The following is a 23,877-nucleotide window of genomic DNA, read 5'->3' as shown; positions in this document are numbered from 1 at the left end:
AATATGGGTTAAATTTTCAGGAAAGACTTTGTGAAGGAGAGACGAGAAATAGGCCCTCAAGAACAAGGAGGTAGGAATTGTAAAGACATGGATTTCACTGGCAAGAGAAAGAGTAAAGCTGCAGAAAGCTTTGACACTCCACAGGAAGGGTTTGGATTTGATTCAATTGTTTTAGGTTCTTGAGTAGGGAAAGTAAACAGCATTTTATGACAATTAATCTGGAGGCCATACATACAAATTACTAAAATGAAGAGGACACAAGTAATGAGATCATCTGAGAGACAAATGAAGTATTTGAGAAATTAAAGGGAGGGACCCTAACTCAGGACAGTGGAATAGAAATGAAGAGGGACAAACAACCTGGAATCAAAGATGACTCAAAAATTTCCAAGCATGGATGCTCGATAGGATCATTGGAAGAAATAAGGAAACTAAAAGAAGAAAGATTCATTTGAGGTGGAGACAGGTTTGGGATATGCTGAGTTTCTTCATTTAGCAATGCATGGATATTTATTTAAGTAGGGCTGATTTTTTTTTTTAAGAGCCAAAAGAAAAAAGAGATGACTCACAAATGAATGAAATGTGATATTTACTTTCAAGATTTCAAGGTTCATCTTTGATTTTAAGCATCTTTGTTCCAAGAGTGAATGGAGCTGTTGCAATTCATCTTCTGGCTCCTTCAGGACTGGTGCATTCCAAAGAAAGAAAGGAGAAGATAAGGAAGGAGGGTTGTTGGGCAGAGGTAGAAGAGTGAGTGATGCCAAGATTCTTTCTTTTCTTCTCTTCCTGGACAATAGCAATTTCTTTCAGTCAACTATTGGTATACTCTATTCTACACCAAGAACAATGTATGTTCCACATCATAGGAACATACTTTAGCAACAGCAGCTGCCACTTCTAAATAAAATAAAAAATGTTTCTATGCATGTACTTAAGTGGAGAGAATATTTTCCTTGATGTTAGTTTTAGCTATGGGGATTATGAGGGAGAACACATGTATATGCAGTTAATTAATTAGTTTTTTCCTAATCCTAAATTTAGGGATGGCACTTGTGAATACATTAAAGAAAGCGAGGAATACCAAAATTGAATTGTTGAGACAAAAATAGGAAAATACATATCTTTTTTTCTTTGGATATCTTTGCTATTATGGCCATCTGGGTTAGCCTTGGAAGCCACTGGGAAGTTCAAAAAGATACTGCATGTGCAGAAGGCAGAGGAGGTCACTGCTAGAACTGGTACTCACTGGATCAGCTAGATAGTGTAGTGGATGGAGCACTGGCCCTGCTGTTCAAATTTGGCCTCAGATACTTTATTAGCTCTGTGACCCTAGGCAAATCACTTAACTCCAATTGACTGGCAATCCCCCCCCTTCCCCTCCCAAAAAAACCCCAACCAAACAACAAAAGGCTCCTCACTTATCCCCAGGCTGGATTCCCCTCCCCAAAAAACCCCAACCAAACAACAAAAGGCTCCTCACTTATCCCCAGGCTGGATAGTGTAAGGTATAGGAAGAAAGGAGTAAAGTAAATTATGCATGGCTAGATGATTCCAATGGAAAACTGACAAAAACAGGATTCAAATTTAATAAAAGAAATTATCATATTAGCTATCATACTTCCCCTCCCAAAAAAACCCCAACCAAACAACAAAAGGCTCCTCACTTATCCCCAGGCTGGATAGTGTAAGGTATAGGAAGAAAGGAGTAAAGTAAATTATGCATGGCTAGATGATTCCAATGGAAAACTGACAAAAACAGGATTCAAATTTAATAAAAGAAATTATCATATTAGCTATCATTGTCAATAGAATTGAAGTAAAATTACTGACAATATGAAAAAGTCAACAATATGTCAGATATTTATAAAGAATCATTTTAATTATTCTATGACAATATAAACATAATATTTAAATTCTACATTCGTAAAAGAGGTTCAAATTTAAGGCCTGCTAGATAGAAATCCTAAAATTTTTTTTTTTTAGCTAACATGAAAAGCCATATAGAAATTTGGACAACTTCTAATGAGTTTTCCACTTTGTACTAGATTTGGAATCAGAAAGGTCTGAGTTAAAATCCTTCCTCAGGCATTAAACTAGTATTCTGCTAGCTGTGTGAATTGGGCAGTTAGTTTACTTAACTTTTCAGCCTCAATTTCTTTCCATGCAAAATGGGTAGAACAGCATTACCTCAAAGGATTGTTGAATCAAATGAGATAACAAATTAAAAACCCTTTGTACCATGTAAATAATAAATATATGTAAGATTAAGAGCCAGGCTAATTGATAAGTAGTCAAAGGATACAAACAATTCTCAAAAGCAGAGTACCAAAATGTTTACAACCACATGAAAGAATGCTCCCAATTACAAATAGTAAGAAAACCACAAATTAAACCAATCCTGATATTTTACCTCCCACCTTGCAAATTGGCAAAGAAGACAAAAAGTGGAAATAGTTAATACTGGAGGAGTGGTAGAATGGCAGAAAAACTAATACACTGCTGATGGAACTGTGAAATGATACAAATATTTTGGAAAGCAATCTGGAATTATGTAAATAATGTGACTAAAATGCTCACACTCTTTGAGTCAGAGACTCCATTAGGAAGATTTATATACCAAAGAAGCCATCAATAAGAAAAAAAGTCTTCATTTGCTCCAAAATATTTACAGCACACCTTTTTGTGAATTGGAATTGGAAACAAAATAAATTCCCACCAACTGAAGAATGGCTAAACAAATTATGGCCCAAGAATGTAATGGAATACTACTATGCTGTTAAGAAATCTTGTGTTGATGAATATAGAGAATCATGAAAAGACAAATAAGAACTAATGCAAAGTAAAGTAAGCAGAGCCAAGAAAACAAAATACAGTGATTATAACAAGGTAGATGGAAAGAATAATGTCACACCAAAACAAACAAACAAATAAATAAATAAAGATGAATGTAAAAAAATTATAAAGATCAATAATGAATTAAATGAACAGAGATGAAAGGACACCCCTAACCCAACCTTGCATGGAGGAAAGAGGTTCATAGTTTTTACACAATGCATATATTTTCAGACTTTTTTTTTTATCTTATCAATCAATTATGCCAACTTCTCTCTAAAAAATACTATTTGTTGATAACTTTCTGGAAGGGATAGAGGATAGGGTATTTTGGGATAACCATCCATGATGATGTACAAAACAGAAGATATCAATAAAACTTCTTTTAAAAGAAGACACCAATGATAAAATAAACTCTTTAAGCCTATATAAATTTAAGCTATCATTATAACTTCCTGTGAATACCTGATTATGTTACAGATAACCTAGAAGCTGCAAAGAAAAAAAAAAGGCCTTGGGAAGTCATTTAATTTCACTGGCCTCAGCTTCCTAATCTGTAAAAAGAAAGAGTTAGACTAGAAGATCCCAAGTTTCCTTCCAATTGTAACAGTATTTGTTTTGAACATGAAATTATTTTCCTAATTTACTTTTCCTTCAAAATAAATTACTTCACAATTATAAATTAAGGAAGGGAGAGAAGAGAGTAAAAGAATGAGGAGGGAGAAGAAATGAAAAAGGGTTTAGGCTGTTGATCTGAGAAGTGATAGAGTCCATTCCTGTCATAGAATTTTTTTTCCCCAAGTTGGTCATTTGTAGTATAGTGTAGTGGTTTGAAGCACTGTCATTTCTTTGATCATTGTGTATATTCATATTCATTTTCTATATATTCTTTTTCAATCTAATCATTTGATTATTTCATTGTTTTCATTCCAGGACAGTAATAACTTGCTAAAGTAAAACCCAGGAAAAGGAGGTTCTTATGAAGAAAGGAAGGGGAGGGGGTTAGGGAACACAAGAGGATCATGAATTTCAGAAGCTTTTGTGCTGATACAGATAAAGGCCAAAACAGCTTCTAAGATCAAGGATGTCATTTTTGTATTATTTGTGCCATGCCTCTTGGCAATTAGTGCAATTATCAAAAGTTAACAGTACATATTCATTTATAACAACATGGAAAAAAATATTATTTGAGAACTCTAGATATTTAAACAATCTATGTTGAGTCAGTAGAACTGAACAATGATTTCATTACTTTTTCTTTCACTATGCCTCCAGGAGGAAGAAAAGATAAAGATGGTGATTAATAAATTTATATAGGTATTCCAAAGAATGAATCTGTAAGGACAATCATTAATAAATTTAAATAAATTATAAATACATGATTGAATGGCTATTAGAACTTATATGTATGAGGTAAAAAATACGAATTATCAGTTCACTTGAAGTCATCAAAACAGTTTTTAATCTGAACAATTTTGGGGGGAGAAAGAAGAAATTATGAAAGTAAAAAATAAGATATTTCACTTCATAATTTATTGATTCATTTATAGTTTGCAATACAAGTCTCTGCTACATCAAAGGCAATTTCTTAAGTCTTTGTCTCTGAAAAGCCATTTCTGGGAATAGGTTTCTACAAAATGATAGAAACAATTACAATAATACTTTTACAGTGGTCTCTCTGATACATAGTTCTCAGAGATTCAGACTGCACAAGCTTTTTCTATAGGGACAGTACTATGGGAGTTTATAATGTAAAAACATCTAGTCATAGGACCACAATAGGAGCAATCTGGCTTTTTAAACTAACTCAGATTGAAGACATTTACTTTTAAAGCTAAGAGTAAAAGTTATTCTAATTTAATTACAATGAATTTAAATCACTAAAGTAAATTTTGTGAACCACCAAAAGCAATTTAAATGACCCCTACCCTTAAACCATTTTCTGTACATTCTTTTTCAATCTAATCATTGATTATTTCATTGTTTTCATTCCAGGACAGTAATAACTTGCTAAAGAAAAATCCAGGAAAAGGAGGTTTCTATGAAGAAAGGAAGGGGAAGGGTTAGGGATAACAAGAGGATCATGAATTTCAGAAGCTTTTGTGCTGATACAGAATTTTGCAAATAACTTCAATATTAACATTTTAAATCCCAAGAGGAGGGCTGGTAACTGGCTTAAAAATCTGGAAAATTTGGGTTCAAGTTTGTTCTCTGAAAGATAATATTTGATGCCCCAAGTAACTCTAAGTCTATAAAAATTGCAGAATAGTTGCTGATTTGCATCAATAAAGGGTTTCTAGACTGGGAATCCCCATGAAATCAGAGATCCAAACCAAAATAAACATTTCATTACTTGTTCTTCCCCAGAGCTGGACTTTTCTAGTATACAGGTTTTCAATTTAAAAAATTATCTGCATTGTTTATTTTTTGGGAGGGGGAGAGGAGGAAGAGGGAACACACACACATAAAATGGAAGGAACAAATCACATTTAAGTAACTATCTCAGAAAAACAGATCTTACTTTGGCCCAAAGACATAGTTTTTAGTATCATTCCCAGCAGAAGTTTACTATTCCTTAATTTCTACTATTTCTTGACTTCTAACAAACATGTTATCCTTTAGTGAAAAATACTTGTGGAAAAAAATTACAAAGCCCAAACTAACCTGAGAGCTCTGTACACAGGGATGGCTCACTATTAGGATGCTTCCTAACCAGCATGGAATCCGTGTCAGAAAGCCCAATTGCTACACTAAAAAAGTACAGTTTAAATGAAGTTAATTATCTGAATTTTCTACCCCTTCTATTAAGGCAGACAAATGAAACAAAAATGTCACTAGTGCATAACACATGCTGGATTGTTGAAATCATTTTAGTACATGCTATAACATTTCTAAAAATAGAGGGATTCAAGGAATAATTTTTTCCCTTAATGCATAGTAACAGAAGAAAATGATGGTGAGGGCATTAGATATTTTCGAGACCAATATTTTAGTCACATATGACTTCAAACAGTTATACCATAGATTTTTTTTTATCAAAATAAATAAGTCACATTTACTAAATGTTTATGGGGTGTATAACACTATTAAGTACTCAAAACACATCCTAAATGTCCCAGTTAAAAACACTTAAAATTTTTTTATATTTGCCCAGAGAGCATTTTTACTAAAACTCTCTATGAGCTGATGTCAGGTTTTTTTTTTATGACAAAAGCATTTCGTAAACCTTAAAATACTATAGAATTTTGAGTATTACTTATTTTATAAGGAATTACTATCCTTATGCTAGATTTGAATTTGTGATATTTTAATTCATGAAATAACATTAAGTACTTACCATATTCAAGGAATTCTGCTATCTTTTCTAGCTAATTACTTAATGTTTTCAGCAAGGATATTTCACAGCTCTGAGTAAAAGTCAACTGTATTCTTACTTTCATGTCTTAAAACACAATATGCAATAACTTGCAGTAGTAAAAATAAGAAACAAATCTTTTTCCAGGAAGCCCTCATTGGACATAGGATAAACCATTTAAATCATGTTTCTGAATATAATTTCTTCTAGATCAATGCATTATAAAATTGTCAATTTTCTTAAAGAACAGACTTTTGCAAAAGTTCTATGAAAGCTTTTCCATCCCTGGAATGTTCAGTTACATTCTGAAGTTTGTTTCCATAAATAACTTACTTCCAAGCTTCCTCTTTTTATTGGATTCAGTACTAATAATTTTTTCAGAAGATTTTCACAGTCTGTAGACATATAGAATGGAATACGATACTTTCCTCGTAAGACTCGCTCCCGTAGTTCCTTGACAGAAAAAAAAAAAGTTTTTATGTTTATATATGTGAAGATATATATTCTTTCTTTCTATCTATCTATCTAAAACTCACTTATGAAGCTATAAAGCTTTAGAGTAAAAACTCATTCTGAATTTAAACCATTACCTTTAGATTCTGACCATCAAATGGCAAAGATCCACTGACTAAGGTATACAAAATCACTCCAAGACTCCACACATCTACTTCAGGACCATCATATTTTTTTCCTTGGAAAAGTTCAGGAGCTGCATAGGGAGGACTTCCACAAAATGTGTCTAATTTGTTTCCAATTGTAAATTCATTACTAAAACCAAAGTCAGCAATTTTAATATTCATATCAGCATCTAGAAGAAGGTTTTCTGCCTAGAAGAAAAATGTTGAAAAAGAAAATGACTGGCAAAGGAAAGGTTACATAAAAGCACATTTTACTTAATTAAAGCCATCTTTCAGATAAAAAAGTTTCTTTTTATTGTTTTCATTTACTAGACATCATCTCAGTATCTTCAAAGTAGCCTCTTCTTCCTCTTAAGCATCCAAATTAATACTAACAAATACCATTTCAAAGGCTAAGAAATATATTTATCTTTCATTATACCTTTTCCAGGTTAGTTTTAAGAAATCTGATTTTTTAAATAAACTGAAATTTACAGTGTATTCTTGTAATTGCTATTTTCACTTAAACTTGCCCATAATTCCTTCATGTTTACAATGATAATGAGAAGAGCACCTGACATTTATATTATGATTTATGATTTGCTTTCTATTACTTCACTTGATCTTCCTATCTCTGACAGTGTAAGTACTATAGGGTTCATTCACATTTTATAGCTAAAGAAATTAAAGCTGAGAAAGGTTAAAAGAACTGTTCATGACCACACAGTGAGTATCAGAGCTGGGACGAATGCCAGATATATCCAAAGACTTTATGAGGTATATGGATATAGGCTGGACAATTCCTTCAGTCAATAAGTGAGGAAACAGAGACAATAATAATAATAGCTAACATTACATAGTGCTTTCTATGTGTGAGGCAATGTGTTAAATGCTTTACAAATATTTTATCCTCACACCAACTGTGGGAAGTAAATGCTATTATTATCTCCATTTAACAGATAAGGGAATTGAGGGAAACAGAGGTTGGAATTTTTGTTCGGGATCACACAGTTAGAATTCATATGAGGGTGGATTTCAACTCAGGCCTTGCACTCTATTCTTTATGCTACTGAATTTCCCCCAAACAACTAAGCAGATAAATAAACTGAAGTAATGAAATGCACAAGCAAAAAAAAATCTAAATATAAATCAACCAATTTGGCTAAACAAAAATAAAGAAATAAGAACTATACATTAGCTCTGGAAATAAACTTTTCTTTCCCATATTTAGAAAAAAAAGATATTAACTAACTTAATAAATATGATTGGGAAACTCTTACTGTAACTGACACATCAAGAATTACCTAACAAGCTAACTATAAATATTACCTTGTTTCCAAATTCTGCCAAAGGAAAATAAATTTGATTCAGATTCCAAAAATATTAAAAACATTTTAAAAGGATTAAGCACATTACATTTGTGATGTTGTGTGATATTTTAATATTTACAGGAAAATGTGCATTTTCGAGAAAATAAATTCAATTTAAATACTCAAGTGGATTTATGATTGCATCAACATGGACATTCCTTCCAAAAGTGCCTACCACAGTACATTCATATCCATCCTATGTGATTCTTATTCATATCTTCTCTTAAGTTCATACAGGAGGTCCATGTAATATGTTGGAGTCCTTCACTTTCTCCTATCCTTGTGAGGTTTCCAGAGTGGCACACAGGTTGTATATTAGTTAAAGTTCATTCTTGCCACATGACCAATCTACCTTAAAAAAATCTCCTTCATGGAATTCTTTTTTTTCAGTAATTATTTCTAACTCCATTTCCCCCCATGAATTTCAGTTTTGCCATTATGTGATCTAACCATCTGCATAGAAAAAATGTAACTCCTATTATGACATATATATATAGCGAGATGGATAGCTTATAGAACTCATCCACCATTTTATCTATCTATATCTTAAATAATTAAAATGGGCAGATTAAACCTTGAATTAAAATAGGAGAAAAGGCTGAATTTTTCCATGAAATTAATCATAACCAGACATCTTCTAGAAATGAAGGTCTATCTTTTAATACAAATATTCTACTGGTTGTTACTGCTTGGTTACAAATCATGAACTATTATAGTGTCCAAAGAATTAAGAATGAGTATTACCCAGAAACCAATAAAGAAACACGTATTAGTTACTTGTTATTATACCAATTAAGGAACTACAACTGAGAATTGGAGGAAAAAATGTATCTAAAACATTTTTTGAAAATAATGACAATACACTGGTATTCTTTGGCTAAAATTTCCTTTCAAAACAATAGTATTCAGAATTAAAAATCCATTCCAAGTAATTAATATAATCACTTAATGCCAATGAAAATAGATTCAACAGAAGGCAATTCATGTGATGTGGTCTAAGGGAGAGAGAGTAGAGTGGCCAGATACAAGTTCTCATCCCAACTCTGCTCTTCATTACTAGTGTGTGACTTTGGACAAATCCTTTTACTCTTGTAGGTAACCAATTTTTCACTCTTTAAAATGAAAGTATCAGACCAGCTAATAATAGCTCTCATCTTTATTTCATAGAGTTTACCAAGTATTTTCTCCATAACAACCATATGAAGCTGGTATTACAATGCATTAGTTCGTCAACTTTACAAATGAGAAAAAAGAGGTTCAGAGAAGCTATGGTTACATGTCTAGTGTCATCACTGAGTCAAACTCAGGCTCTTCAGACACAAGTCCAATACTCAATTCATTCTAGTGTTAGAATGATGATTCTACAATTCTAATCAGGTCAAACATTTGACAATTAAAAAAGGAATTTTACTTTATGTAATTGTCTTTAATCACTTGTCAGTTAGATCAGTAGTTGTGTTGCCTTGGATAAGGGACAGCGGTATGTCTATTTTAGTCCAATGGGAAGAAATTTTTTAACAGTTACACTGCCAAGGACTGGAATGAGCAGCCTCAGAAAATTGTGGTTTTCCTAGAACCAGGGTTTTCAAATCTAAGCTCTACCAATGGTCTCTCAAGTCAGGGTTCTAATTTCTTAAGTGAGCTATGACACAACCCCCAAGGGATTACCCACAGCATCCCTCATTCAATACAGTCACCAATTGTGGGGCATCTGACATAACCACAGACACCCACTATTGCTCAACTTGACCTTCTATGGCTATGGAAACTTTCAACATCTTCCTTTTTGCTCTATGTAGGAATCCCTGAGTGAGATTATAAATTCATCAGGACCCAAGCACCAGCTCCAGAATAAGTAGCTGCATAGGCAGAATTTCTTCCTGCTCCCACTGAGCCATTACTCCGTGTTTGTGGTAGGCTACCTTGTGCACAAGGTAAGCCTTGTGCTTACCCACCCTCCCCTTTTTTTCAGTGGCTTAGAGTAAAGTGAACAGGATAAACAAATATGGATGATTTAGTATCTTTGTGTTACAGATTTCATTAGATTATCTTTTACCCAAAACAGTCCCTCTTCCAAACATTGTTATCTTTGTCAAGGATGTCATCACCCCTATAGTCACAAACCTTATAGGTTTGTAATATCAGTGTCAACTGTAATTCCTCATTCTTTGTATATTCAATTATTTGTTAGGTCTTGATGATTCTGCTTATATAACATCTCTTGCATCCAATCCTTACTCTCTACTCATACTAGAGTACTATAATAGCCTCCTATTTCCTACCTCTCTCATCTTCAGTCTCCCCTTCCACAATGACAAAATGATATTCTAAAAGCACAAGTCAGAACATGTTATTCCTCTACTCCATAAATTCTAATGGTTCCTCATTAACTCTAGGATCTAATAGTATTTTAATATTTATTGCACTCCTTTTATTTCTCATTTTTGTCTGTTGTATGATATATATATAATTATTAACAAAGAAATACATGTAAATAATTTATAAGTAAGAAAATATCTATTGTAAACGGTCAAAATTTACAATATAGGATACATGATCAAAAAAGTTAATTTAATATCTGAAAAAGATCTGGGTGTTTTAGTTAACTGCGAGCTTGATAAAAGCAGTCAAAAAAGGCTAAAGTATTTTTCAGACTGCAATAAGTACTATGGCCTTCAGAAATAAAGAAGTGATCATTTGTTTTTATTTATCTTGGTTAGATCATATCTAGAATATTGTGTTCAGTTCTGGGCACTAGAATTTAAATAGGACACCAATGAGCTGGGAACTGTAATCCAAGATGGTGAAAGGTCTTGGGTGCACATCTTAATAAAGATTATTCTCAGCAGTAAAAACTTAATTGTCTGTGATGGACTATTACCTGAAGGATAGATAAATTTAAACTTGCTCTATTTAGTCCCAGAAGAGAGAATTAAGAGTAATGGGGAGTAATTTCAACAAAAATTTGAGCTTCATGTATGAAAGAAACTCCCTAATGATTAGAGCTATCCAGATTTAGAAGAGGCTGCCCCCTAAAATCAGTAATAACCAAGGAAGGTCATGAAGTAAAGTCTAGGAGATACTTTGATATGTTATACACAGGATTCTTTTTGCATATTTTGTAGTTGTTCAGTAATGTCTAACTCTTTGTGAGCCTATTTGGAATTGTCTTGGCAAAGATATTGTAATGGTTTGCCATTTCCATCTCCAGATCATTTTATAATTGAGGAACTGAGACAAACAAGGTAAAGGGTGAAGTGACTTGGCCAGTGTCCCACAGCTAATAAGTGTCTGAGGCCAGATTTGAACTCAAGAAGATGAGTCCTCCTGAACTCAGGCCCAGCACCCTATCCAATGAGCCACTTAGGTGCTCCACTACGCATATGGATTGGACTAAATTGCCACTATTATGACCAATTATGACCAATTCTAATTTGTCATTTTTAAACAAGGAGGTGAAAATACATGACATTTCTAAAGTCTTTTCCAGATTGAAATCTTATGCTCTCTAAGATCATTTAAAGCAAATCAAATGCTTGCTGCTTAGGAATGGCCTATCACACATTTAACAGAAGACTCAGACTATTAGATTTGGAGTCAGAAGACCTTAGTTTCAGTCTTGGTTCTGTCAGGAACTGGTTATGTAACACTTTATATGAGTCTCAGTTTATTGTCTAACAAAATGTAACTAAGATTACCTGAACACCACCAAACCTAGAGAACTAGTATGAATCAAATGTTTTATAAACTATAAGCTCTAGGTTAAGGATTCTGAACCTTTTTTGTGTCATGCACCTCTCTGACATTGTGGTGAAGCCCATGGTCCCATTCTCAGAAAAAATGCTTTTTAATGCATAAAGTAAAATATACAGGATTATAAAATAAAACAATTATGCTGAAATATAGTTATTAAAATTTGTTTTAAAAGAAAGTTCAAGGACACTCTATTAGGAACTGTTCTAGATAAATGTGTGTAAAAAGTTACTTTAAAACATTTTAAAAATTAACACACATTTTAAAAAGTTTTGAATTCCAGATTTCTCCTCTCCTTCCTTCCTTGCCACAGAAGGTAGCAACTTGATGTAGATTATACAAGTTAAAATACTTCTTGGCTCTGTGGGATTATGGAATCTCTACCTTGGAAAACACTGATGAGAAATTATATTTAAATACCCACCTGAAATTTTCTTCAGGGGTCTGAAGTAGCTCATTTTGATATTTGAGTTAAAGTGACAGCATAATTATTTATCCAAGAGTTCATAAAATATTTTAGGAGAAACATTTCTATTTTGTTGAGTTTCTGCATCCTTAGCCATAATGAATAATATTATTTTTTTTTCTTCTGATATCAACCGTAATTTGTAAAGTCAGAAAACCAACTACTCACCTTGAGATCACGGTGTACAATACACTTTTGATGACAATACTGTACTGCAGATACAATCTGGAAAACATTTTAATAAAAATTAAAGACGATTTATACAAAAATTTTTTTCTTGATTCTTCCCTTTCTCTCACATTTTAGACATATCTCAAATATCAACTACTCAAATACCAGTTATATTTAATTTTTCCACCGTGGCTTTCCTTTAACAAATGAGAAATGCTTAATGTTTTAATGAGTAGAAATTTCTTCTTTAAAGAGATATCAAGTTGACATTCAAAATTCTCCCTTTAAAATGTTAATAAATACTTCTTAATTACTTAAAGGAATTTAAGCACTTTTATGTGGGCTAGCTTATTCCTTTTTTTTTTTTTTGTACTTTCAAAATGATCTTTTCTATGCTTTTGTTCAGATGATCTTCTTTACAGATTCTACCAGTACAATAATCCTTAGTACATTTATACTCATTTAAAAATAGTTAGCTCTCATTAAAAAAGCAAAGTTTTATTCCAAAATTACACAGAAAGAGATAATTTACTAAACATAAACTAGTCTCATTAAAATTATTTATCAGTGAGATATTTAGAGTCACTTAAGGCTCATTTGTTAATACATAATAAAAATTTGTAAAAGACAAACACTAACGCCTCTCTTGAAACTGCCAACATAGTGAATAATCTAATTATATAATAAAAAGAAGAAATGAAATTTAATCTGAAATCTACCTTTAATTTACTTGGGCAAAGTATTTAACTACTCTATTTGCTCCATACTTGTAAAAAATAATAATACCAACCTGTCAAGTAAAAAAATAGTAATACCGATTTGTAACAGATTTTTAAATTTTATTTTAAACAACAGTTGTAAGATATTTTGCATCTATTTAGAGCAAATGCTAAATAGAAACTAAGAATGTAGTATAACACATTCAACCATTTTTTAAATAAAAAATATAAATACAGAAAGAATCTGAGTAGTAATTAAGCAGTGTGGAGTTAATGGAAAGAGTGCTGGATCTGCAGAAGACCTGAGGTTCAAATTATACCTCAGATATTTACTTAGCTGAGTAACTTTATTTAACTTAATCACTCAAAGTCTGTTTACTCACGCATCAAATGAAGGAACTGGTTCCTTCCAAAGTTAATATCAGGGGTATTGCTTTGTGTAATGCAATGAAATTAATATATATTGAATTTCATAGTAAGGACTATAACTATAAAAAAAATTCAAGATCACAGGTTTGAGGTCTTTTTTGATTGTTGTATAATGTAAATTAAGCAAATTACATTATGCAACTAGAAATGTGTGTTTACATTATGGTGTAAGAAAAACACTTATTGGTATTAATAATGTTTCATACAATTACTTTAATTGTAATATGGAATACAAAAGTGTATTTGATTTTTGAGTATAATAACTGCATTTATAAAGTATACTTGTAAACAATGACTATTGCTGAGTTGTAGACAATGAAGGCATGAATCTAAAATAAATTACTAGTTTATGCAAGCATATCAAGCTTGCAAATTTAAGGAAGAAGCTCTAGATACGGAATTGAAAGATGAATAGGATGAAGAAATGTAGAAATAATTGCATTTACCAGTTTGTCATTCTCAACAATGGTTAGCAGTTGATTTTAAATATTAGTTTCCATCAGCTATGTGCTATAACATTTTTTTCAATGTACATATGTAGATGAGTTACTACAGTAACTATTCACTTTATTGTAACATTGCCAATCAATCAATCAATCAATCAACAAGGAATTATTAAGAACTTACTCTTTGTAAGGGGAACTAAGTGCTGAAGATGCAAAGAAAAAGTAAAAAATAGTACTTGCCCTCAAGAAGCTTACATTCCATTGGGGAAGAGAACATGGATATAAATAGGTACATACAAGATACATGCAGAATTCACAGAAGGAACTGTGGGGGGAGAGAAAGAACTAAGACATCTGAGCATAAGGTAGCATCTTAGCTGACAAAAGCCCATTCTAACATCACTTTGTTAATTTGAACAAACTTTTTAACAAATAATATAATCATAATGATAATAATTAAATTTGATAATCCAACCTCAACAGAATAGAGTTATATTGGGTAACTGCTTCTATAAATAAATAAGTGTCATGGACTTCACATGTGGTTCTCACTTATTTCCTGCATAAAAATTATTGCCACCATTATTGGAGTCACAAAAATTTTTGGAACTGGGTTAGTGAGGGTATTACTATACCACTTGGAAAAATCAATAAAAGGAATGCTTGACAGATGTCACTAGATGCCATGTATTATGGTTCACAATGATATGCCTTATAAGTTTGTCAAGGCAATCCTGGCCTCTGAGTGCTTGCAAAAACCTCTACTTATGTACTTATTTACTTATACTAAGTAAAATTCTAGTTGTGTTACTATATTGCAGAACTCTAGGCAATAACAATGGAACTTGAGAGTAAGTTGTCTGCTACTATCCTTAAAAGTTGTGAAAAAACAAGGCCTTTCCTGCTTTGTCCTACTATAGCCTCCGACATTGAAACATTGCAATAAGGTTTACCAGTTAAGATAAACATCTAATGAATTTCATGTAGAATTTTACAGTATAAGTATCTTAGAGGTCATTTAGTTATTCAATTTACAGAGGAGGAACAAGAATTACAGAGATAAAGTGTTTTGATCAAGGACACAAAAGTAATAAACAGCAGAGCCAGGATTTGACTTTCTGACTATAGATCCAGCGTTAGTTTCATGAAATCATACCCCTATAAAGTGTTCTGAAGTGTGGCAGAGGGATCAAAATAATGATTAATCACCATAAGGCCACATAAATCGGACTATTCAGAAGCACTACAGAATGTGGCTATGGAGGAAAACTGTCTTTCTAGCATTTTTACAAGTAGTTTGAAAGGGTTCATTTGGAAGAGAAAATGAACTACGTATGGAAAATATGATTCAATTCATAAATGCATGATGAGGATCAACTTAAAATATATTTTTATAGAAGAGGATTTTATGATGTAAGATATACAAAATATAGTAAAGTTTTATAAAATACCATTTAGAAGCAAGAAGGAAGCTTTACTCAAAAAATACAACTAAATGAAAAACTGATTTTTTTTTTCTTGGTGGAAAGTTAATGTTTTTCAGAATTTTAAAAACTGTATTATAGTTTCTTTTACATGATGTGTTTTTACATAATGCCAGGAAATAACAAGTATTATTAAAAATTAGGAATAGAGGTTCAAGAAAATTGCATTCCTTCCCCTCTCCATATTAGATTTAAATTAATTAACATATACATAATTGGATAATTTGATATATTGATCTCACTGCTTCAACTATTCACTCTAATAACAAATCCATTAACAATAAATATTTCAGTGCCTATTTTATGACGTACTCTATAGCTGATGTCAGGGTATAAGTTTTTGATTTCAAGTCAGAAGACATCATGGATTTGGCTCCTTAACTTATTACTTACTTCCTGTGTGATCTTAGGCAAACTGCTAAGATTCTTTGGGTCTTAATTTCTTCATCTGTAAAATGAATGGGTTGAAATATCTTATCCTCTCTTACAACTCCATTCTGTGAAACAAGTCTATGTCTACTCTGGAAACAATTCAATTTAAAAAAATCATTTGTGATTTTTTTTCTGTCCTGATTTCCCTTTTACTATGCCATAAGCTACATAAATGTAGATATTATACCTTTAATAAATGCTTTAGACTATGATTGGTTACTAAAGCAGCTTACTTATAATATTAAAAAAATAAAGAAAATAAATTATGTCAAGCTTTCAAAACACACCTAATCAACTTAATTGTAAACAGGATTTTCTTGTAGATTTTTCTGGTAAACCAAAAGGAATAAAAGTAATACACAAAATTTTATGATATTTCAACTAATGAGTAAGAGAAAACTAGATTTCATCCAAGCATAAATAGATTTAATGCCTCAGTTATCAATGTTATTTCTTTATGAACAATAGGAATCAGTAAAGGTCAGATATTTAAATTTAAATACTTTCAGAAATTGCTCTGGGCACAAGGTAAGGTGCTTTTAGTATTTCTTCTATTTTGGGGGGAGGAAATCTGGACTTATGATATTTCCCCAATGTGGAAAAATTCCAATGTTAAAATTTCCTCCACTGAAGTACATGGACAGTATTTCTGAAACTTGCAATCTTAAAAGTGTCACCTGAAACATTCTGTGGGTAAAATAGCTTACCTATAGCCACATATAAGATATTGGCCTCCACTATAGTGAAAGATAAAATAAGCTACCAGAGAAAACTCAATATATTAAGCAAAGAAAAATTCTTAGGGCAAACATTTTCTGAAAGATCCTAAATGTTCTATAATAAATTTTAGATAAGGTAAGCTTACTATTTACTATAAAACAGGGAATTAATAATAAACTAAGTAATTATAACAACTTATTTTTATGATGAGTCATAAAGAGACCTTAGAAAGTAAGGTACTGTTGATAGCTTAAAATAAAACAAACAAATTCACAGAGTCAGAGATTCTCACATTTACGACAGTTCTCAGATTTGGGATGAATTTCAGAATCAATTTCAGAATCCTTCTAGTTTGAATTTACTGGAAAGTCAATATAAACTGAACTTATTTCACAAACACTACATCTATTTCTGTGAGAATCTGTGCCCTAGATTAAAATTATGAATGCGAATTTCTTCTTTGCTTATAAGATACTTTGCTCACCTAACAGCACTAAACAAAATTAACATATCTCCCTTTTAAAACCAAAAATTTGGATACTAACCTCAATACCAACATCATCTTTGAATATTTAGGACAACAATATCTAAAATTCTCTCTCTCTCTCTGCATGTCAGTTCTGGAGAGTTAAGTTCCTTTTTCTTAAGGATCCACAAGCATATTCTATTACTTTTAATTATGTCGTCTCCCCCAAATAGAATGTGAACACCCAAAGAACAGCAACTTTCAATTTTCTATTTGTATCCTCAAATGCTTAGCAGTTCTTAGCACATATTCAAATGAATTTGTGATCTTACTGATTTGGAGATTCTCTCCAATAATATGCTTTGCAACTCATTCATGCCTGATCTAGTTGGACTATTCTATCATGTCAGAGAATTTACATAATGTGCTGGAGACTTTCTCATTTTCTCTTAATATTCTGAGGGTACAAATGGAACACTATCTCTACTTCTCATACTTCACATGGCATCTGTCAATCCATATGATCAAATTATAATTATTTTCCTTATGACATTATTTACTCTTATTCTTCAGTTTCTCAGAGGTTATAAGGTGCAATTTGCCTGCTCAAATATACCACATATCTCTCCATTACTCAAATTTCAAAGATAGTAGCATTATAAGTCTCACTGTCAGGAAGCCAACATTAAAAAAAAAGTTAGTATTGAAAAGGTAGGCCTTTGATTTTATGAAATGTTCGGGGATAGTAAAAAAAGCTTTGGAAATTGCTGAAGGCTATCCAGCTGCCTTTCCTCCTGTTCAACTTTAGACCCAGTTTTTCTGAGCCAGTGTTGTACAAGCTTCATGGGATGTCCTTCCAAATGTATGCTGAAATCTAGAAAACAGACATTCTTTATCCATTTGGTGTTTGTGGATGCACAGGGATAGGTTAAACTGTTAAGTGATTGCAGACTGCATCTAGGAAGTTCTTTAGTGTTCTGAGACTTGATGCAATCAGTACAATTTTATCTGTGAACAAGAGTATCTGGAGAACCTCTGACCTGGGCTCTTTGTTTGTTCTTCTGCATCCTAGTGGAGAATACTTTCAGGGAATAATTATCCCTATTTTATGTCTCACCTGATATTTATTATCAGAGTATCACTGAACAGTTATTTGTACTGTGATATCTTCCAAGAAATCTTGAATGATGGTGTAGAGAGAAAATTTCTTGTTGCAAAAATGTTTGAAGAATTTTTTTCTTGTTCCCAATCAAGTGTTTTTTCATAATCAACAAAGCAAAATAGATATTCTATATTTATTATATGTTTATATAAATCTTTCAGCTGATTGTGAAATGATATGTTGTGGTCAATCAAAAACTATCATTTACAAAAAGTTGCTCATTTCCCATGTACACTAAGAGAGAGAGAGAGAGAGTGTGTGTGTGTGTGTGTGTGTGTGTCTCATAAAGATTTTATATGAACAGTAAAGTAGGAAGGTAGGTCAGGAGTTACTGATGTTCTCTGTCACCTTTTTGAATTATTAACAAGGTTTGGTAATTTTTTTTCCACTCTGGCATATTCCCTTCTTTTAGCTATCTTGTAAACTGATCTCTCAATAAAATTACAAGCATATTGTCTCTAGCATATATCTCATCTATATCCTTGTTCCAAATTTGCTACTTTTTCTGCTTTTATTATCTTTAGTGACATTTCTAAACTCTTCTACAAGCATATTTAGGATCAGAGTCCTAAATCTAAATGTTTAGATTTAAGTGTGGTACTATCTTGGATAGAGAAAAGTTTTTTGCAAGTCGTTTTCTTCTGTTACTAATCATCCATTTTATTCTTGAATAAAAATAATAGGGATGTCTTTGCTTAGTTGACTTTCTTTAAACTAGTGTTGCCCTCGCCTGTTTCTCCTTGCTTAATGAGATGCTATTGATTATAATTTTTTATAACATTTCTTGGTAAGCTTTTTACAAATGAATTTGTATTCTCACTCAATCTTGCCTTTGGCAACCACATTGTTCTTTTAAATATTAAGTCAAAAGTTTGTAACAGCACTTTCTGGGTTCTTTGGTTTCCTCTATATAGATATAATATCTATTATATTAGTTAAAATTCCAGATAAAATTAATATAGTGAATATTGTATCATTTCTATTCATTCAAGAAATTTAGGAGATTATATTTAAATTTCAAAGTTATCACTACCCAGAGATTCATGATGTATATGTAGCATAATACTAAGCAAAATTAAAATAGGAATATCTGTAGGAAATGTTATCTCTATTGCAAGATACACAAAGTATTAATGTGGTGAGTCACAGTTATAAAAATCTGGCTACTTGATTATTTATTTATAAGGGCCTAAAAATAATCACTTATATCTGTTTAAATTTTATATTCAAGATTTTTTTTCTTTCAGGGATTATTTCCTTAAGAAAAAAAATACAGTAACAACAATAACAAAACATACTACAGTATAAAAAAACCTGAATTTTACTTTTTTACTTTTAAAAATACCACTTTTGAATTCTGGTTTCCAACGTTGTGACATTGTCCATTATCTGTGTCACTGAAAATAGCAGGAAAATACTTTCCATACCTGTCTAAATTTTGCACGGGCCTCTTTCTCCTTCATTCTTCCATGGGCAACTAAGTAATCAAACACTTCACCTGAGTCATAAAGGTAAAGCAGACAGTGAAATAAGCATTATTTTTCAATTTTAAGGATATATGTAATTTCAGGTTGTTTTTAAAGCGGTCATATGGCCAACAATTATTGTCTATTATTAATAACTGATAATAAACTATTAGACTTGGGTGAAAAAGCTTGCTTGCACAATATGATCATAACCAGATATCAAGGCATATACGTAATGCACAACCAGAAAGCTTTGCTTTCTAGTGTTATTTTCTTAAAGATACCGTCAAGTCAATTTTCTATTATTAGGTCATCAAAATAAAAATCAAAAATATAACCCAAATTCTTGGGCTACTTGAAGATCCAGGATTTACAACACTTCAATAACAACAAAAAACCCACCAAAAGTCACCTGGTCATGACCTTCTCCTGTCTATTTTCATCTTCAGTCTTTAACTAAAATCCCACCTTCTGCATAAAGTCCCCTTAAGATTCCAGCCCAACCCAGTCTCTCACCCTCTGTCAAACACCTATAGGACCTACTGGCTGTACCACTGTCTCCTCCACTGTTCAGCAAACTCCTCAAAGCTTCAGATAGCATCATGCTTCTGTACCTGGTACATGGAGGCAGCCGATGGTGCAGTGGAGAGAATGCTGTAGTTGGAGTGAACAAGACTGAGTTCAAATCCAGCTTCAAAGAGAATGATTTACTATCTGTGGGAACCTGGGCAAGTCACTTAACCCACTCTGTGCCTCAGTTTCCTCATCTGTAAAGGTGGGTATAATAACAGCACCTATCTCTCAGTGTTGAGAGGAAAAATGAGTTCATATCTGTAAAGCGTTTTGAAAACTTTAAAATGCTAGATAAATGCTAGCTATTATTTTTTTCCCATTTGTTGAGGGCCAAGCATAGCAACAAACAAAGTACTCAATAAATATTTGCTGGAGCATCTAATTCTTCTAGCCTATTCTCCTATTTAATCCTTCCATAAAATGTGTTCTCACCTTAGTTCCAGTATTTATGGTAGCCATCAACATGGTAGAAAGTTAACTACCAAGTGAAGGCCTAATTATAGATAATTAGTATTAACACACTAATATTTATTACAATAAACTATTTTATATAGGCTAAAAAGTTAATAGATATTGTATATCCCCTTAAATGTTAATATATGTTACATAGGACCATAATTAAAAAAACAAACAAAGAATGAATAGTTCCTTATTCCTACTCTAAAGCCACAGAGTGGCTTCTAAGAAAGTTTAAAGAAGAAAGTATATTTTAAAAAAATATTGAACATAAAACAATTGTAGCAAGTCAAAGTCTTATGTGAGATAAAGCCTACTACATAACAGTATCTAGAGCTGGATGAGATGGTAATTTGCTATATATTTATTCAATAAATAAAACAAATAAAAAATAAATACAGGATAATTTTGTGAAGGAGGGCCTGACAGACTGGAAATTACAAGTGGTCTTGTATCGTAGGCCCACTTGAGGCTAAAGCTTTGAACTGCATGCTTGGAACATACTAAGATGATAAGAATAAAAGAAAGAATAGGCAATACCATTTGGCTCTTTTTTCTTCAAATACAAAGGACAATTTTGGTCTATCCTTGGTTTTATGGATCTAGGTTGGGAAAATCTCTGAAGATCTGGTTTATTATATATAGGGTTAAAGGTAATTCTCAGTCTGAAGGACCTCAAAGACACAGATAGTAATAGGGGCAATTCAGTTCAATGAGTTTAAAAGGTCAGTCCAAGTAGTTCTATATCCTAATCTCTGTAGAATCTTTTCAACTAATTGATAATGATTCAAAGACTCTCTCATTGGATGTCTTGTTTTCCCAAAGTCACTTAAGTGCCACAGATCCCAATGCAGAGCCAGAATTATACTGGCCTATACTCAATAAAGATAAATTTGCCTCATTCCTTGTTTCCTACATTCTATTTCTGTTGTTTTTTTTTTAAATGAAAACTAAATGTTTACAAAAAGTTTAAAGGAGAAGAATGTTGTACTATATTTTTCAGAATTAATTCAATATCATTTGATGATGAAGGCTTTCAAATCATGTCACAGACTTAAGTAAATTGGCAAAGCAGCTCAAGTTAAATGAAACCAAACTGTAGGAGTGGGACTATTCATAAAAACAAAATGGATCAGAGTTGCAAACACTATTCACTTTCAGAGTTCTTAAAATTGTCTCTGACGCTATAGTTTCTAAGACCTAAAACCAGAATGAACTAAAGAAATATTTATCGTATCCTTTATATTACTCATATTATCATGGCCTTCCATTAAGAAAGATAGAAAGTTAACATACTTTGTTGAAAGTTAAAATGCTTTATATAGTTTCATATTCAAAATATGCTTGCAAATGATTGTGAAATATAAAATTTTATTTTGTCAAGGCCATTTTGATCTGCTAAATAGGCTCACCTTTCTCCCCTCCACCTCCACTTAATAAAGGAAAAATCCCATAGTATATAAATTACACTTGGGCTTCTCTCACAGATAAAACTGTCACAGAATCTATTCAGAAAGCAAAAAGAACCAGCTGAATAAATTATGGAGACTATAAGCTTTTTGTTAATGTTAAAATGTATTAACATGTTTTAGAACCTGGGTTCTGTGAAAACTTATGAAACTATATTAATAAGCATCAATCTCCCAAAACTGTCAAGTAAGTTTGAGGCCAAACTGGCCAGAATAATATAAACTTCTATCTAAAAAATACAGTTAAACATAACAAACTACATTAACATGTTATAAATTATTTTCTCTATAAGAATATCTGATATTAGATATTAGATAGTTCAGCAGCTAGAGGCTTTGGATTTAAATAACTGTTGATTCAAGTATAATTTTCCTCATCTATAAAATATAGTACTTAGACTAAATGATCTCTGAAGTCTCTTGTGGTACTGATGCTTTATAAATCCCATGTAAAATTACTCCTGAACTAGAAACACAGATTCTTAGATTTTGAAGGGACATCAAGTCATTTTAGTCCATTCAGTCCCTGAACAGAAAGCAACCAGGGATCAGCTAAGAGATGCCACATATTCAGGTTTACTTGCAATTAGTTAAAAATTTTGAGTAAAATTCTGGGCAGTTTCAAATTTATGAGACTGCTTAAAACTTTGCACATGCATGTCTTTTACAACTCAGAACAGAAACATTGTTATAAGTGGTTCTTATAAGCCTATTTACTGTACAATATACTGAAAAATTTAATGCAATGTATAAATAGCATTAGAAATAGTTATCCACAACCACTTTGAATATGTTTTTGTAGGAAAATATATTTAGACTTTGAATTTATAAGTGAAAAATTTCTCAAACCCTTGACATAAGAGCAAAGGCCTAGATTTATGGCTACTATTCTTGGCTCTGAAGCCAGGGTCTAACGTTTGGGAAAACTGAGAAGGTAACATGAAAGGAGACATAGGGAGAGGGTCCACTGATTGATTTGTTATTTCTTGTCTTATTGACTCTTTTCTACTTCTACATCCCTGAATCAAGAAACTCTCAAAGCATTGAGATCAAAGGATATTTAGTGTTATTGAGAACATTGAGAATAGAAGGCTATTAAAATATTTTCTGCAAAATAAATTAACATATCAAAAAATCTGATGTTATATGCAATGTTCCTTACCTATGTATCCCAGGGGAAAGAACACAGGGAGAAATGTAGGTAATATAAAAACAAAAGTTAGCAATAAATATTTAAAATAATCTTATACCTGACTAATTTCTTCCGCCTCTTTTTACTACTATCCTAAGCTAACGAGAAGTAGACAGTACAACTGGGATCTTCATCACAGAAGTTAAAAGCAATGGTAAGATAACTGGGAGGGCACATAAGGTATCGAGCTAGGTGCTGCAGCTATCATTTTGATCAAAAACTAAGCCACCTCTGTGTTACCAGCAGTGGTGGTGATGAGCCTGGCCAACTAAGAATTCAAAATGGGGCTGTCAGCACAG

General features: G+C 32.1%; 1 protein-coding gene across 8 annotated transcripts in view; it reads right to left on the bottom strand.

The window, feature by feature from the left end:
• Nucleotides 1–23,877, bottom strand: part of MARK1 (microtubule affinity regulating kinase 1) — a 130,389-nt gene that overhangs the window by 34,910 nt on the left and 71,602 nt on the right. For 4 of the 8 annotated variants that reach the window (XM_031937393.1, XM_031937396.1, XM_031937394.1 and 1 more), the window contains exons 6-10: nt 20,405–20,542; nt 19,850–19,920; nt 12,562–12,618; nt 6,778–7,014; nt 6,521–6,640 (exon numbers count right to left, since the gene is read on the bottom strand). In XM_031937393.1, coding sequence (XP_031793253.1) covers nt 6,521–6,640; nt 6,778–7,014; nt 12,562–12,618; nt 19,850–19,920; nt 20,405–20,542 — 623 coding nt within the window. The remainder of the gene's footprint in view (nt 1–6,520; nt 6,641–6,777; nt 7,015–12,561; nt 12,619–19,849; nt 19,921–20,404; nt 20,543–23,877) is intronic. The other 4 variants (XM_031937398.1, XM_031937399.1, XM_031937400.1 and 1 more) reach the window with 2 other exon arrangements.

Source organism: Sarcophilus harrisii, chromosome 4, assembly GCF_902635505.1.
Source record: "Sarcophilus harrisii chromosome 4, mSarHar1.11, whole genome shotgun sequence".
Lineage (NCBI taxonomy): Eukaryota > Metazoa > Chordata > Mammalia > Dasyuromorphia > Dasyuridae > Sarcophilus > Sarcophilus harrisii.
This window is presented reverse-complemented; position numbering and strand designations above follow the sequence as displayed.